The 17,500-nt window shown below is 43.1% G+C and overlaps 1 protein-coding gene across 1 annotated transcript in view; it reads right to left on the bottom strand.

Moving 5' to 3' along the window:
* Positions 1-17,500, bottom strand: part of LOC135105955 (uncharacterized) — a 52,730-nt gene that overhangs the window by 12,852 nt on the left and 22,378 nt on the right. The window contains 8 exon segments of the mRNA XM_064014694.1: positions 126-404; positions 5,382-5,741; positions 6,312-6,499; positions 7,033-7,141; positions 9,113-9,272; positions 12,886-13,016; positions 13,694-13,838; positions 15,707-15,858. Of these exon segments, the coding sequence (XP_063870764.1) occupies positions 126-404; positions 5,382-5,741; positions 6,312-6,499; positions 7,033-7,141; positions 9,113-9,272; positions 12,886-13,016; positions 13,694-13,838; positions 15,707-15,858 (1,524 nt within the window).

Genomic DNA, 17,500 nt, shown 5'->3' with positions numbered 1-17,500 from the left:
CTACTCTTAACCAACACATCACTTGCCTTGTACCTGCCTCACTCCCTCACCTCCCTCGACCTTGCACCTGCCTCACCTCCCTCGACCTTACATCTGACTTCTTCCCCCGCCTGCCTCCGCCTTACCATCATTCACGGGGATCACGTCGGGGTTGGAGTCCTCGTTGGCCGCGGCGCCGGCAGTCGATGAGAGGTCCTCGTCATCAGCGGCCGTTGCTCCCCTAAGTGGTGCAGTGGTTGATCCAGACGCGCCTTTGTCGTAAACCATCTTGACCTCCTGCTTGCGGTTGTCCCTCGGCCGCCGTGACCTGACCACTAGGGCAATGACCAGCGCCATGAGGATGAGGGACACCACCACGCCCAGCAGCACCGCTAGGATGGGCGTAAAGGCCAATACGCCCGCGCCTGGAGACACCATAAGAGAGCGTGTTTGTAAAAGTGTTGTTCTTTCATTAGGGTTATTCTCAAAGGCTACAGAGATGGTTAGTTAGCTTCCTATGGGTATTTTCTCGTTTTGATGCTGCATTGTCCTTGTTAAGCTATCGTTAGTCATGATACCTTGGATATTTTTTTGAACTTAATTACAATGTTTGGTATAAATTACTAAAATAGTTTTGAAAGAAATCAGTGACAGGAAAAAGCGATCTGTTTAGCTATAGTGCCTATGGCTTTACTGTATTGTGTACGGGTATTTAAATGAAGTATAAAGTGTCATTGGGAGTCAAAAAGTTTAAAGATATGAGAAGAAGAGGGAGAAGAAAAAGAGAACTGAATTATCCAGACTGAAAAAATAAAATAAACCCGTGTAAAAGTGTCGAATTTGAAGAGCAAGAGGAAGAAGAAAAAAAATATGAGGAACAAAAGACAAAAGTTTTGAAAGATACAATAGCAGAGAGGAATATCACTAACATTCAGAAGGCTAAAGTATATGAGAAGAAGAGAGAAAAGATATGAAAAACTGCACCAGTACTCGTAAATGTGCTGAGTTTGAAGAGCAAGGGGAAGCAGAAAAATACGAATGACAAAAGACATAAGTTTTGAAAGATACAATAGGGGAGAAGCAAGAAAATTAGCAAGATACTGGAGGGAAGAAGAGAAACAAAGGGTGCACTGTAAAGGTAAATACTCCTGCTATCAACGAAACGAATCTGCAAAAGACAAGAGATGATGGCAGATTTACTTTGATGCATGAGAAAGAGAACTGATGGGGGAGGAATATGCCTCGGATGCAGCAGGGTAATGGAAAGCAACATCCTCTACTGAACGGCAAAGGTAGAGAGAACAGATAGGGCACGGAGGGAGATTACGTGTTACCTCGTTATAAATATGAGTGTGATAGATGAGTATACCCTATCTTTTAACTTAGCCTTCACCACCACCACCACCACCACCACCACCTCTTGACTGACCACCACGCACGCTTTCATGCAGCACTGGTGTGTGTGTGTGTGTGTGTGTGTGTGTGTGTGTGTGTGTGTGTGTGTGTGTGTGTGTGTGTGTGTGTGTGTGTGAGTATGTATAGGTGTTACTTCCCCTTATTCATTACTGAGTTAACGAACACTGACGCCGGGAAAGAGGAGGAGGAGAAGTAGGTGCTGGACGAGGAAGAGGAGGAGGAGGAGAAATAGAGGTAAGGGAAGAGAGAAGTCGTATATTGCACACGTAACACGGGTAATGTAAGACCACGGCCCTGTAATGATGCAATCTATTTGGAAACATACACGAACGAACGAGAGAGAGAGAGAGAGAGAGAGAGAGAGAGAGAGAGAGAGAGAGAGAGAGAGAGAGAGAGAGAGAGGAGAGTGGGGAGAGGGGGAGTTACAGTGGTTAATAAATTCACATGTAGATTAATCAGAGCAGTAAGTAGGTACACACGACAGGGAAGGACGATGGATGGTGTGGGGAGGAGAACAAACCAGGGCGGATGTGAGAGACGAGGGGCGTAGGTAAGGGACAAAGGGAAGGTAGTGATGGGAGAAGGGAGGGGATGAGGGGCAAAGGGAAAGACAGCGACGGGGGAGGGGAGGTAGTGATGGACAAAGAGAGGGTGTTAGGGGAAGGGAAAGCCAGTGAGGCCCAAGGGGAAGGCGTAAGGGGCAAAGGGGAGGCGTGAGGGGCAAGGGAAAGATAGTAAAGGGAGGGGAAGGGCTTCAGGGACGAGGGGAAGGAGTGAAGGACAAGGTAAAGGTGTGAGGGGCGGAGAGGCATGCGACTTAATTTCACGAAGGAATGAAAAATATAGTCCTTCTTGCAAGACAAATATACAACGGTCGTGCTTTCCATACATCCGTTATCTCTCTCTCTCTCTCTCTCTCTCTCTCTCTCTCTCTCTCTCTCTCTCTCTCTCTCTCTCTCTCTCTCTCTCTCTCTCTCTCTCTCTCATGACATTTCGATTCTTTATGCCTTTTGTCTTTCATTTAACTTCATCTTTTTCTCCTCCTCCTTCCTCTCATTTTTCTCGTCCTCCTCCTCCTCCTCTTCCTCTTCCTCACACACTCGTCCTCCGCGCCCTCTAGCACTCAGTCACTTCTCCCCTCCCAGCGCCGCCCTTAAAAACAGCCTTTACCGTGTCTCCGAGCCAGGCAAGGTCGTGTGTGCGGGAAGGCGGTGCTGAGTCAAAAATACGGGTGTGAGCAAGCAAGGGTCTTTTCGTCATTAGCGTCACAGGTGTTTGGTGATTGATGGAAGCGTGGTGGTGGTGGTGGTGGTGGTGGTGTTGCGATGATGATGTCCTGCTGTTCCTTCCTCTTCACTTTCACTCTTGTGGTGTTAGTTTATGTTTTTTTTTTTTTTCTTGAGGGAAGTTCAATTTCTTATGTTTCTCTTTCTTTGTTCATCTTTGTGTTTGTTATTATTTTTTTTACTACTGCTACGACTACTGTTGTTACTACTATACTACTACTACTACTACTACTACTACTACTATTACTGCTGCTGCTGCTACTACTACTACTACTACTACCACCACCACCACCACCACCAGCACAACAACAACAACAACAACAACAACTATTACTACTACTACTACTACTACTACTACTACTACTACTACCACCACTACTACCACCGCTACGTTTATTGGCTCACGTACTGCGCTCAGTGACTTGAACCGGAACATAATCTCAACAAAATTGGCTTCCTTTCCGCGACTCTTTACTGTTGTACCTTTAAATTATTTCCAGGAGCAGCAATTTAGCAGTTCTTTTTCCAGTGTTGTCAACGTGTTATATTTTCTTTTATATGTATACTTTATGTGCATCTCATTTACTCGTTAAATTAATTTCATTTATTTATTTATTTATTTATTTATTTTTATTTTTTTTATAACTGGTTTCTTGTATTCTGGTATTCTTCTGTAATATTTTTTTTTCACTTTTTTTTTATGATGGAGATGAACATGCTTTCCATTATTTTTGTTATTTTTTATTTGTATATTTGGAGTGCTACTTTTTTTTGTGTATATATATATTTTTTAACTTTTTTTTCCATTCTTGTTGCTCTGTTTTATCTTTTTAATACTTTTCCGAGCGATTTCTTTCTTTACTTTTTCCCTCTTTTTTTTTTCAAGCGTTGGATTTTAGTTTGTTTTCAAATATTTACAGTTGTTCTTTTATTACAATCATTCTATTAAAAAAAAAAAAAAACGGGATAAGCAAAAAGCGGCTCATAAATAACGTTGTAGACAATGAGCGGGGAAAACTTATTAGATACGTGGCCACTACACAGGCAGTTGACAGTTTCAATAAAAGTCTGGATGAAATTTACGCTTAAACAAAACAAAAGGTAAATCTTACGAGTAAGTGATGGAGAGCTGCAGTGTGGAGGTCAACGCCCCTTTTGGTGTCTCCTTATTCTCTTACTTGCATGTACTCTCAAAACTTTTCAGCGTCCTATCTCGACTGGACTTAACAGGCTCTGGCTACGAGGATTTTCAGTAGCGTATCCATGATTTTAGTGATAGTTTAACAAGGATCCTGCATCGTCAGTAGGAAAAGAAACCCTTGAGAACCTGTCCTGATAATTTCTGCTGCCCTTGAGAAATAATCATGATAAGAGAGCAAAGCATTCAAGCATACGACCCTCTTGTGTTCTTGCAGGTGACGATATGATGGTTAGTGAACTTCTCTATAGAAAATCAGCATTTCAGGATCAAAAGATTATAGATTAGAGTTGTGTTGTTGATGTCTGTATGCGTCTCTCTCTCTCTCTCTCTCTCTCTCTCTCTCTCTCTCTCTCTCTCTCTCTCTCTCTCTCTCTCTCTCTCTCTCTCTCTCTCTCTCTCTCTCTCTCTCTCTCTCTCTCTCTCTCTCTCTCTCTCTCTCTCTCTCTCTCTCTCTCTCTCTCTCTCTCTCTCTCTCTCTCTCTCTCTCTCTCTCTCTCTCTCCTGAAATGCATATACTAGATAGAAGTTGAAGTGATGATATGCTGGTTAGTGGAAGCTCTCTATAGAAAAGCAGTATTTCAGGATCAAAAGATTATAGATTATGGATGTGTCGGTGTTGTTTGTACATGTGTGTGTCTCTCTCCCCGCCATGCATATATGTAGGAGTTATGAAAAACGTGCAAGAAAAGGCAAGAAAAATTTTTCAGTGCAAACTATTCCGCGCCACTGAATTCATCGTGTTTACCTGAATTTCCATTTTTCCGCGACTGTAAAATTCATGTTGACAGAGAGAGAGAGAGAGAGAGAGAGAGAGAGAGAGAGAGAGAGAGAGAGAGAGAGAGAGAGAGAGAGAGAGAGGGGGGAGGGGGGAAGATGGGGAGGACATGACTAGACAAGACATGGAATAACCCCACATCAAACCGAGAAGACTCCGTTAGAAAGATAAGGCATCCAATCTTACGTTGCCTGCACATGAAAGACAGTCTAACCTTACAAGCAAAAAGTTCCAAGCAATTCATCGGGATATGATGGACTCAACCTCAAGAATCTAATGGGATTTAATATCTTCTGGAATGTATTGAGAATGTAATGAATATCTAGTGAAACATGATTCCTTAACTCTTTCAGTCTTATTTCGCACATCTTTTAATATGTAACCACTCTTGGATATATTTTCTCGTTTTCATCCATCTCCAAACGTTGCGCTGGCTAGAAATTGCAAAATGTGTTCTTTTTTTTCTTGTAGATACTTATTAAGATTACATATATTGCTTAGTCCTGTGAATCGTTGCATGTCGCAGTGAAAGGGTTAAGGAATCTACTGGTTTCTAAAGGCATTCATTCATCTCCCATCCTTCCTTACCTGAGCTGGTCCTGTTCTCAGCCACTTGCCCTTCATAACCTCAAGAATGTAATGTGTTCAGGAATCTAATGGAGCATGATAACTTAAGAATCCAATGGTTTGTAAAGGCATTCCGTCATCTCACACACTTCCTTACCTGGGCTGGTCCTCTTCTCAGCCACGTCCTTCAGAGTAAAGATGGCCAGACGCATCGGCTCACTCTCGCCCTTCTTGTTCACACCCATGATCGTCAGCACGTACTTGGTCCCAGGTTCGAGTCCCGTCAGGTAGAACTCAGGCTTCGGGGAGGTGGAGGTATTGGCGAGGACCCTTGGTGCGGCCTCCTTCTTGCCCTCGTCGTCCCTGGTGCCAGAGTTCGGGGCAGAGGCGCGGGCGGGGGTGACGGAGAGGGTGAAGGTCTGGGCAAGGCCGCCATCCCAGCCCGCCTGGCACCGCACCGAGGCGCTGGTCGAGCTCACGTTCTGTACTGTGCAGTTGTTGACTGGCTCCGGGGACGCTGTGTGGGTTAGGGAGGAGGGAAGAGAGAAGGGGTGCATGAGTGAGTGAGTGAGTGAGTGAGTGAGTGAGTGAGTGAGTGAGTGTGTGTGTGTGTGTGTGTGTGTGTGTGTGTGTGTGTGTGTGTGTGTGTGTGTGTGTGTGTGTGTGTGTGTGTGTGTGTGTCGTGGTCTTTTCTTTTATATATATTACATTGCTGAACTGCAGTTTTTTCTTGCTAGAAGGAAAGCAAAATTCTCTCTCTCTCTCTCTCTCTCTCTCTCTCTCTCTCTCTCTCTCTCTCTCTCTCTCTCTCTCTCTCTCTCTCTCTCTCTCTCTCTCTCTCTCTCTCTCTCTCTCTCTCTCTCTCTCTCTCTCTCTCTCTCTCTCTCTCTCTCTCTCTCTCTCTCTCTCTCTCTCTCTCTCTCTCTCTCTCTCTCTCTCTCTCTCTCTCTCTCTCTCTCTCTCTCTCTCTCTCTCTCTCTCTCTCTCTCTCTCTCTCTCTCTCTCTCTCTCTCTCTCTCTCTCTCTCTCTCTCTCTCTCTCTCTCTCTCTCTCTCTCTCTCTCTCTCTCTCTCTCTCTCGAACTCACAGGCATGGATGATGTGGTAGATGCAGGGCTCTTGCTGCCTGCCCACCTCATTGTTAGCCCAGCACAGCAGCGAGCCGTAGTCGAGGTGCGTGCGCGGAGTGTAGGAGGCTTGACTCTTACCGTTACCCACCACCCAGAACTTTGTGGAGGGAATGTCCACCACCTCCGAGGAACTGTTGAACGCCCACCTGCGGCACGTAACACCAGGGAGGAGGTTAGAAAATTGATGGTGGAGAGGAGTGGTGTGGAAGTAGCGTCTTAGGAGAGTAATGCTGGATATAAATAAGTGACAGTAGTGTGTTCATGTATTATTGTCGCTATCAAAGACTGGGTGGTGTCTAAAGAGGGTCAGTTGTGCGAGTAGGTTAAGGAAGTTTTTTTTGAGGGAGTAAAGAAAGGAAGGAAGGGAGGAAGAAATGTAACATGAACGCTGCCCTGGATTCTTTAAAGTTTGTGAGACAGGGAAAGTCAGAGAGAGAGAGAGAGAGAGAGAGAGAGAGAGAGAGAGAGAGAGAGAGAGAGAGAGAGAGAGAGAGAGAGAGAGAGAGAGAGAGAGAGAGAGAGAGAGAGAGAGAGAGAGAGAGAGAGAGAGAGAGAAAGAAAGTAAGAACACATTACCTTACATCAAGATTAAGAAAAAAAGGAACTAGAATGACGTAATGTACACACCCACCCACCAACACACACACACACACACCCACACACACAGACACACACACACCTGAAGGAGGCCGGCTCAGGATGCGCTTCAACACTGCAGGTAACGTTGAGCTCCTCGTGTTTTCCGACTCCATACACCGCCTTCTGTCCTGGCCGGCACGTTGGGGCGACTGAGGGGCGAGACAGACCGACAGTGAGTGAGGGAAGGTGGGAGCGGGCAGCGGAGTGAAGAGCGGAAGGAAGTTGCTGGTGAGAAAGGCGAGGGTGTGGAGATAAAAAGGCGAAGAAGAGTAAAGGCGAGGGAGGGAGAAAGAGCAGATGGAGGACAGGGCAAGAAACAAGAGCAGGTGGTGAGGCGGGAGGGAAGGATGGATAGGTGAGAGGAGCAAGAGAGGCGTGAAGTGGTAAGTGAGAGAAGGAGGAAAAGTGGTCAGGGGAGTGGATGAAGTGAGAAAGCGAGAGAGAGAGCGAGAGAGAGAGAGAGAGAGAGAGAGAGAGAGAGAGAGAGAGAGAGAGAGAGAGAGAGAGAGAGAGAGAGAGAGAGAGAATCTTAAAGGAAAGGTAAACAAGCAGAATTATCTTTTGAAATATACTGCAAGAGCAAAATCAACTCTTGCAAAGTGTGGGAGGAGATTGTCCTGAAAAATAAGAAGTGACATGAAAAGAAAGGACGATGTCAAAACAAACACTTACCTTCACTAATTTAATGAAGTCATGTTTCCTTTTGAAGATACGAGAGAATAAATTGAATTATAACATAAGTTAACTTTTCCCTCACCCAGCGCGGGGATTACACACACACACACACACACACACACACACACACACTACCACCACCACCACCACCTACACATAGAGCACCAGACGCATTAAACACAGTCATCGCTTCCTAATCAAGACTTCACGTTCCTCCCTTCTTTCGCTCTCCTGCCAACATTCCCGTCTGTGTGTTTCCTTTCTTCTCGCTCGCTGCTCCGGAAATTTAAGGTAAGTATGTTTTGGCGCTACTCAGGGACACGCTTCCTAGTCTGCGATATTTGAGACTGGAAACTCTTCACTCTTTGCACCGACGCCTGACGCAATGCATTTGTTTTCCTCCTGCGATGGTATTCACTCCTCCTCCTCCTCCTCCTCCTCCTCCTCCTCCTCCTCCTCCTCCTCCTCCTCCTCCAGTTCAGTGTTCTTTTTCTTTCATACCTCTGTTTCTTTCTCTTTGTATGTATTTTTTATCTCTCTCTCTCTCTCTCTCTCTCTCTCTCTCTCTCTCTCTCTCTCTCTCTCTCTCTCTCTCTCTCTCTCTCTCTCTCTCTCTTACATCATGAAGCTAAAAAGTTTAATTTCCTCTCATTCTCTTCCGTTCTCCCTCCCTCTCTTCCTCCACGTCACTGTTTCTCCCTCCTTACCTCCTTTCCTCTCCGCCTCACTCTGTTCTTACTTCTTTCTCCTCCATTCTATTTTTTCTTCTTTCCATCCCCACACTTCCATCTATATTACAACCCTTTCATGGCTGGAATTTTTTTTTTTTTACATTGTGAATTAAAGCTTTTTATTCACTCTTTTTTTTTTTTTTTTTTTTGCTATGGTCTTTTAAATAGTTAGGAAGCCGAGGGGAAAATTATCTCCTGTCTGTCTTTTTTTTTTTTTTTTTTTTGTGTGTGTGTGTGTGTCCATGCAATATTTTTACAGTCGTGTGGATGTTACAAGTTTTTAAACACAATATGTGAGCTACATTCTCTTAAATAGCTTTGTACCACAGAGAAAAATTTATCTCCGTTTTCTTTTTTCTTTTCTTTTTCTTTTTTACACTGTCCTGAATCTTGCAAGTTTTATTTGATGCATATATATATTTTTTTTTGCACTAGAGTCTTTTAAATGTCTCTGTAACCTAGAAAAATCATCTTCTGTCTTTTTTTTTTGGTCCATTTCTTTACAGTGGACTGAAACTTACAAATCTTTAAACACATTTTTTTGCACTAGTCTCTTAAGTATTTTGGCAGCCGGGAGAAAAATATTATCCTCTGTCTCTTTTTCTGTCCTTTTTTGTGTCCATTCTATTTTTTTCACAGTGCTTTGAATGATAACAAAGGACAGTCGTAGAGTAAAAAGGTTATTCTATTATCCGATTCTCCCTCCGTACTCACATTTAACGCTGAGCTGCACGGCGTTGGAGCTGCCGATGCCGTGCAGGTTGGTGGCGGAGCAGGTGTACTGACCCGAAGAGCGCCGCGTCACCTGCTGTAGCACGAGGCTCTGGTTGCTCTGGATCAGTCCCGCCGACACGTTGTGGTTCAGCTCCTCGCCCTGCGGGGACACAGACACATTCCTTATAAGGACTTGTTTCAAAGATCGCAGAGATGATTATTCGCAGACACGCAAATGATTAGACATACGATAGACACCCATTCTTAAACGCCATGGTCTTTATTTTTTTTTAAGTACAACAGTAATACATGATAAACTATATACAATCATAAAGAAAATGTAATGTCTCTCGTAAGGCCTATTTTCAAAGGCCACACATATAATTACTCGGTTTCTCATGAGTATTTTCCTCATTGATGGCGTTGAATCCTTGTTAAACTATCACTGGAATCATGAAAACACCTTCGAAGATCTCACCTACTTCCACTAAAGTCTACTGAAAGTACTCGAGATAAGGAGACACACCCAGCGACTCAGCCGCTGTAACGAGTGGATGGAGGCAAGGGAAATACGGTGGGAGATTAGCAAAGAGAAACGATAGGGTAAGAAGATTAGGGAGCTGCAATCCAAACTAACCCTTATCACTGTAAGCATAAGACAGACAGACAGGTAGAGAGACAGAAAGACGGACAGAAAGACAGACAGACAGATCGAGCGTTGTCAGTGATACAGATATAGGAGAAAGATAAGGATAACGAAAAGAGAATAAGAATGTTTATAGGCTATAGGCGATACGATAAGGAAAACGTGCTACAGAGAAAACAGATGAAATCAAACAATAATCAAAGGAAAAATACTGGAGTTATATAAAAAAAAATAGGGAAACATGATAAGACTGCCACGAATATAGGAGATAGGATGCAGGATCAATATATATATATAAAGATACTATACAGAATAATACTCTTCTACACTCATAGCAGTGGAAAAGATGTAACAGAGAGACCTTGGAAAAACGAAGACGAGGAGGAAGAAATATCTGAAGCATTTATTTATCACTAGTATGTGTATATGCATGTTTAGTAAATGCAGACTTAACAAGATACGTACTAGTTAGCGGTAGCCTTTCTGAAGCAAATAACGTTTTAGGCAAAGGTATTAAAGAACGATTACATGAAAGAAAGAAAAGCGAAGACGAAAGGACAAGAAGAAGCAGAAAGGGAACCTAAATGTGGCAAGAATGACAGTATATAGAACTAAAAGAGATCACACAGAGCTGAGGAGAGCGAGAAGAGCGAGAAGAGATGGAAAAATCAGCCTTAGTCTAACCTCCCGCTTTGTAATTAGTGTGATGAAGGCCCCGGGGGTAGACGGGAAGCAGGAGGCAGAGCGGATCAAGGCGGGAGGAGCAGGAGGAGGAGAAATTGCCCCGAAACTTAAGGGTGATTAAAGAAGGAATTAACTTGAAACAGGGAAATAGGCCGCATAAATCAGGGAAATTGGAGGCAGGACAAGGTGACGGCTGCGCGAAAATTAAGGAAAATTGGCGGGAAAAATAGTGAAAGAGATGGTAATGGCGGAGGAGGAGGAAGAAGAGAAGGTGGAGGATGAGGAGGAGGAAGAGATGCATGACTTTAAAACTTGAAGAATATAGCAAAAAATACAACTTGGGAGATTAAATTATTTGCATGACTCGTGGTGTTAGGAAGAAGAAGAAGAAGAAGAAGAAGAAAAAGAAGAAGAAGAGAAGAGGAGGAGAAGGAAGAGAAGGACCTGTGATTACAAAGTAGGAGCGCCAACTTTGATTAATGTTCACGAAAAAGAAAGAAAGGCGCCTCAGAATTCGAAAATTGCCCCCGACAAGATTTTTAGTGAGAGAGAGAGAGAGAGAGAGAGAGAGAGAGAGAGAGAGAGAGAGAGAGGAAAAATGCTACGTTTGAAAATCAGAAAAAAAAAATATTCATGCATTTATATATAAGAAAAAGATATGCTAAAAATATATAATCACTGTGAAAGTAAGGAACACGAGGTAACAAACGAAGAGTAAAAAGAAATGTTGCAGTATAAGGAGGCCAAAGATTTAAAGTTCAAGTGGATGCGTGACAATGAAATCCGTGACAGTGGTACGAGTGTAAATAAAAGTGGCGCAGCATTATGAGTGGCACTGACGCTGGTGTCTAAGAGGAGCTGCATTGTTAATAAGGCAACTATTCCTTAACCTTTACCCTTAAACTGCCGATGTTAACTACAATGCACAGCGGATGTCAGTAAGTACTTCTCTATTCGCCCCTTGTTCTCCAAATATCTACATCATCTGACACTTAAAATATGTACTTTGCAATAATATGTCAATCATTCAGGGAGATTTAATAGGTTGTGAAAATATAACGATAAAGATATACCATGAGGAGAGGCGCCACAAAATATGTCCATGATTTTTGGGTTAATCTCCTTAAATTGAGTAGGAGATAATGAAAATGCGCCCTTTAATTCATTAGCTATTTTCTTAAACATGTCAAATTATGTAAGAATATGAGTGTAATTAAGATGAAGAAATACACAGAGAAGAAATTAGCAAGATACGGTGCGAAGAAAAACAACATACATAATACAAGGAAATAAGAAAAGTAATCAAGTAATACACTGATAAATTAAAAGAAACAGAGAAAAGAAAGAAGATACATACAACATTTTGGAAAACGGAAAAAAAAATTGAAATAAACTGGTAAAGAATGAAAGATAAATGCATCGAATAAACTGATGAAGAGAGAGAGAGAGAAAAAAAGAGAAATAGATTCAGAATGAAAAGAAAACACGTGATAAGAAAATTCAAAGGAGGAGGAAGGAAGAAAGAAGCGAATAATGGATAGAAATAAAGAAAGAGATATAAAGAAGCGGTATTATCACACACACTTCCAAGAGGAGATAAAGATAAGAAAGGGAGAAGAACCAAATGAAAAGGAAAAGCAGAAGGATAATAACAAAAATATCAGAAAGAGGACGAAAAAGTAAATCACAAGAAGGGAAGAGAATAAAATAAACGAGAGGGAAGAATAGAAAGAAGGACTGAAAAGAAAAGGAAATAGAGAAAAAAGAAAGATTAGGGGAATTATAATACCAAGTAAGATTATAGAGAAGAAAAGGAAGAATGAAGTAAAAAAAAAATGAGAGAAAAATTAAAGAGAAAAATGAAGAGGACGAAGAGGAGGAGTACGACAAGGAAGTGGAGACAGAAAAAAAGAAAAGAAAAAGAGAGAGAAGATTATAAAAGAAAGAAAATAAAGAAAAGTTGAAATACGATATGGAGGTGGAGAAGGAAGAGAAAGGCGATCAGAAACAGAGGAAGAGAGAAAGAAAAGAGAAAAATTGAAGTGCGAGAAGAAACGAAGAAAAAGAAAAAAAGAAAATATGAACATGAAATATAAGCTATAAAAGAGAGAGAGAGAGAGAGAGAGAGAGAGAGAGAGAGAGAGAGAGAGAGAGAGAGAGAGAGAGAGAGAGAATTTACCTGAAGGAGAAAGTTGGAACGCTGAGAATGAGGATGTGATGGAAGAAGAAGAAAAAAAAAGGAAGAAAAATGCCTGAGGAAAGGAGGAAGAAAAAGAAGAAAAATATAAAAAAACGTGCTTGAGGAAGGGAAGAAAACAACAACAACAACAACAACAACAACAACGCCACCATCACCACCACCACCACCACCACCACCACCACCACCAGCAGGAGCAAGAAGAGGAGTCAGGAAGCAAAGACAAAGATGAACAACGACACTTACGTTATGATACCACTGGACTTTGAAGACTGGCGGATTGGCTTTGATTCCGCACTCGAAGTATACGTCATCCCCTTCTTTGATGTCCTCCATGTCCAGATTGAGCCCCGCCGCCAGGGACAGCCGCGGAGTGTCTGTCGAGGAAGGAAGAGAACACGTGGAGGTGGCGGTGACTCGTGAAGGGATACAGAAAGAGTGAAGGAGATCAAATTCTGATGCCCTCGAGGAAGGAAAGGTTTGTGTCTGAGAAAGGGATGGGAATAGACGCGGATAGAGGGATGAGGGCAAAGAGAGAGAGAGAGAGAGAGAGAGAGAGAGAGAGAGAGAGAGAGAGAGAGAGAGAGAGAGAGAGAGAGAGAGAGAGAGAGAGAGAGAGAGAGAGGGGATTACAATGGACAATAACAACAAAACTAATCCTATTACTGCTACTTATTTCCCCCTCCTCATCCTCCTTCTGCTGCTACTACTAATACTAATACTAATACTAATATCATTATTACTAGAATTGCAATTATTACTGACTGATACATCCCTTCTTATCTCCCCCTTACAATCCCTTTCCTATCCCTCTTAAGCTAACCTTTTTTTCACACTGCACTCCACTACTCTACACCCCCTCCCTTCCCTCAGCCAACCTGTCCCTTTCCCTATCTAAGCCTGCTTCCTTTTCCTTGCCTTACCTTCCCTTCCTTTCCCTTCATAACCCATCTCCTCCCTTCCCTTTCCTCTCCTTCTCTTAACGTAACTTCCTCTTACTAATCTTTACACCCCGTCCTTCCCTCTTAGCCTGTACCCCACCGAGGCTGCTTACAGTGCACGTTGAGCTTCCTGGAGTCCTCAAGCACCGCGTTGGGCACCAGAGGGTTCTTAGCGCGGCATGACACGTACACATCATCGTCGGCCAAACTCGGCGTAAGGTAGAGAGTGGAGCGGCTCACGTTACCTTCGTTGAAGATCTGAGGGGAGGGAAAGGAGGTATGCGTGTTAGTGGTGGTGGTGGTGGTGGTGATGGTGGTGGTGGTGTCTACGCATGTATGGATATATTGGTGATGGTGTTTTGCGGTGCCTATATGGGTTAGTGAAGAGGGTGGGTATGTTTTTAACGCCATTTGAGTCTGTTGGTGTTGATAGCGGGATGTGTTTGTCATGGTAGCTATGAGGAGGCGTGTGATGGTGTTTGCAAGTGTCTGTAATGGTCATAATGGGTCATATATTTGTGCCTGAGTCAGTGGGGAGCGGTGCTGATTCTTCTGGTGTATTGCGGTGGGAGTTCTGGTGGTGGGGAAGGAAGCGGTAAAGATCAACAGACGTGACTCAAATCGCTGTGCCTTCCGCTGTGCCGCGTCCGCCCCGCAACGGCATCGACAGGGACAGCTGCAGTCACGGGGAAAGAAAGCTGCAACTGAAAATATTAACTCTCTCTCTCTCTCTCTCTCTCTCTCTCTCTCTCTCTCTCTCTCTCTCTCTCTCTCTCTCTCTCTCTCTCTCTCTCTCTCTCTCTCTCTCTCTCTCTCTCTCTCTCTCTCTCTCTCTCTCTCTCTCTCTCTCTCTCTCTCTCTCGTTTACTTTTTGTAGGGCTTAGAGATCACTTTTGGCAAATTTACTGAATGAGTGGCCTGAGTTGACCTATTGTTTACTCCTCCTCCTCCTCCTCCTCCTCCTCCTCCTCCTCCTCCTCGCGAAAAATGAAAGAAAAGGTAAGGCACAGTCGAGGTTACGGTTGACTGGATAGGTTCTTTTTTTTTCATGTATATGTATTTCTTTTACCTCTCTCTCTCTCTCTCTCTCTCTCTCTCTCTCTCTCTCTCTCTCTCTCTCTCTCTCTCTCTCTCTCTCTCTCTCTCTCTCTCTCTCTCTCTCTCTCTCTCTCTCTCTCTCTCTCTCTCTCTCTCTCTCTCTCTCTCTCTCTCTCTCTCTCTCTCTCTCTCTCTCTCTCTCTCTCTCTCTCCGTCCCTTCCTCGCTTTAACCATTTGAGTCTCGTTTATCCTTTTGAAAAATAATGTGCGGAAAGTCATCGGCGGTGGTAATCTAGTTTACCGTCTTGGCGAGAGAGAGAGAGAGAGAGAGAGAGAGAGAGAGAGAGAGAGGGGGGGAGTATGTTAGCAATGAATGGAAAAGGGAGAAGAAAAAGGAAAAAAGGGATGATGGAAGGAAGGGAAATGACTGAGTGACGCGGCGCTTTAAGGCGAGCTGACCAAAAGTCTTCAAAGGGAGGGAGTGTAAGAAAAAAAGAGAATAGTGATCGTTTATCCTCCGCCAAGACCATAAATCTATTTTGAGGTTTAAGTAATAGGCTAATCCACTTTGTTGCTGTTGCTGGCAGACACACACACACACACACACAGAGAGAGAGAGAGAGAGAGAGAGAGAGAGAGAGAGAGAGAGAGAGAGAGAGAGTTTACGTGTTTCAATTTTGGACGGTAAGACGAAAGGGTCACTCAGGCACACACACACGCACACACGCACACACACACACACACACACACACACACACACACACACACAAAGAGAGATAGTTTATTTACCATAAGTACTTTACATAAAAAAAAATACTGATTATGAAAAAAATGGGTAAAATTTTATAATACAGCTTATCACATACACAAACACACAGACACAGACTCTCTCTCTCTCTCTCTCTCTCTCTCTCTCTCTCTCTCTCTCTCTCTCTCTCTCTCTCTCTCTCTCTCTCTCTCTCTCTCTCTCTCTCTCTCTCTCTCTCTCTCTCTCTCTCTCTCTCTCTCTCTCTCTCTCTCTCTCTCTCTCTCTCTCTCTCTCTCTCTCTCTCTCTCTCTCTCTCTCTCTCTCTCTCTCTCAGCTCACCTGGTTCTTGGTGTCAGTCATCATCATGCCATTCTTCCACCAGGTGATGGTCGCCGAGGGCCGGGACCCCGAGGACTCGCACACGATGGCGTACCGCTGCCCCTCTGCAAGACTGGCGCGCGTCCCCATGATCCTCACGTCCAGGGGCGGGACTGGGGAGGCAGAAGTTAGTGGTTAGTATTGGTATTAGTTATATTTCCTCTCTCTGGTTTTTTGCATGGCTGGGTACGAGATCAGTATAGCTAGTTATGTTTTTTTTTTTATTCTCTTTCTCTTGTGTTCAGTTCAGCTGGTTATGCTTTCTCTCTCCTTTCGTAGTGATCAGTAATGTTATTTATGATTGTTCTTCCTCTAGTGAACAGTGTGGTTGTCTCTAGTAGTCAGTCCAGCTAGTTATGGCTTCTCTCTCTCTCTCTCTCTCTCTCTCTCTCTCTCTCTCTCTCTCTCTCTCTCTCTCTCTCTCTCTCTCTCTCTCTCTCTCTCTCTCTCTGCGTCGTATCCTCAGAAGAAAGACATTCACATTATCTCTCATGCCATTTTTAGTTTCAATAATTGCCTTCATCCTCCCCTCTTCTGTCCTCCTCCTCCTCCATTCTGTTTTCAATATTCCTCTTTCACTTTTTCCATTTGTACATTCTCTCTCTCTCTCTCTCTCTCTCTCTCTCTCTCTCTCTCTCTCTCTCTCTCTCTCTCTCTCTCTCTCTCTCTCTCTCTCTCTCTCTCTCTCTCTCTCTCTCTCTCTCTCTCTCTCTCTCTCTCTCTCTCTCTCCTTCTTCATCTTCTTCTTCTTCTTCTTCGTTCATATGTTGTTTTTTTCTTTTTTTCTATGTTTCGTGATGTGTTATGTCCAGTGTGTGTGTGTGTGTGTGTGTGTGTGTGTGTGTGTGTGTGTGTGTGTGTGTGTGTGTGTGTGTGTGTGTGTGTGTACGTTCACTAACAAGGGCGGTGTTTTATTGCTTCGTTTGCTTTGTGAATTTTTATTTATTTCCTTTTTTTTGTTTTAGTTCGTGTTTATTTTCCAGCTCGTTATTGGCACGAGTGGGTTTTAATTGCGTATTTTTAGCTGGGTCTCTCTCTCTCTCTCTCTCTCTCTCTCTCTCTCTCTCTCTCTCTCTCTCTCTCTCTCTCTCTCTCTCTCTCTCTCTCAGAAAAGAAAAAGGTAGAAAGAAACAAGGAAACAAGGAACACGCGCCAGAATGGAAAGGAAAAAGGCGAAATGTCCAAGGAATAGAGAAAGTGCAAAAGAAGAAAGGAAGAAAAAGATGAAAAGAATTGAATAAAGAGAAAAGGAATTTGGAGGAAAGGAGAAATGGATAACTTTAACAGCAACAACAACAATAGCAACTACTACTACTACTACTACTACTACTACTACTTTTACTACTACTACAAAACGAGACCGTGAAAGTACTAGTAATACATTCAAACTTTTTTTTTAAGAAAGACAAGAATACAAGAAATAGAAAGAGAGGAAACGAAGAATATAACAGAGAAAGAGAAAAAGATTAAAAAAAAAAAGATCAGTGAAGACAAAATAGGAGAACAGATGGTAGAGGAAGAAGAGAAAATGGATCATAAAAAATATAACTTGATAAAAGAACAAAAAAATGAGAAAACAGAAGGAGAAATGGACAGAGAGAGAGAGAGAGAGAGAGAGAGAGAGAGAGAGAGAGAGAGAGAGAGAGAGAGAGAGAGAGAGAGAGAGAGAATAGATTTCAGACTCATATCAAATCAGGCGCACTGAACAAAAAAGAAAGAAAAGGAAAGAAGAAAAAAGGAAATCTCTTGGGGAGA

The sequence above is a fragment of the Scylla paramamosain genome, chromosome 1 (assembly GCF_035594125.1).
Source record: "Scylla paramamosain isolate STU-SP2022 chromosome 1, ASM3559412v1, whole genome shotgun sequence".
NCBI classification, from domain to species: domain Eukaryota; kingdom Metazoa; phylum Arthropoda; class Malacostraca; order Decapoda; family Portunidae; genus Scylla; species Scylla paramamosain.
This window is presented reverse-complemented; position numbering and strand designations above follow the sequence as displayed.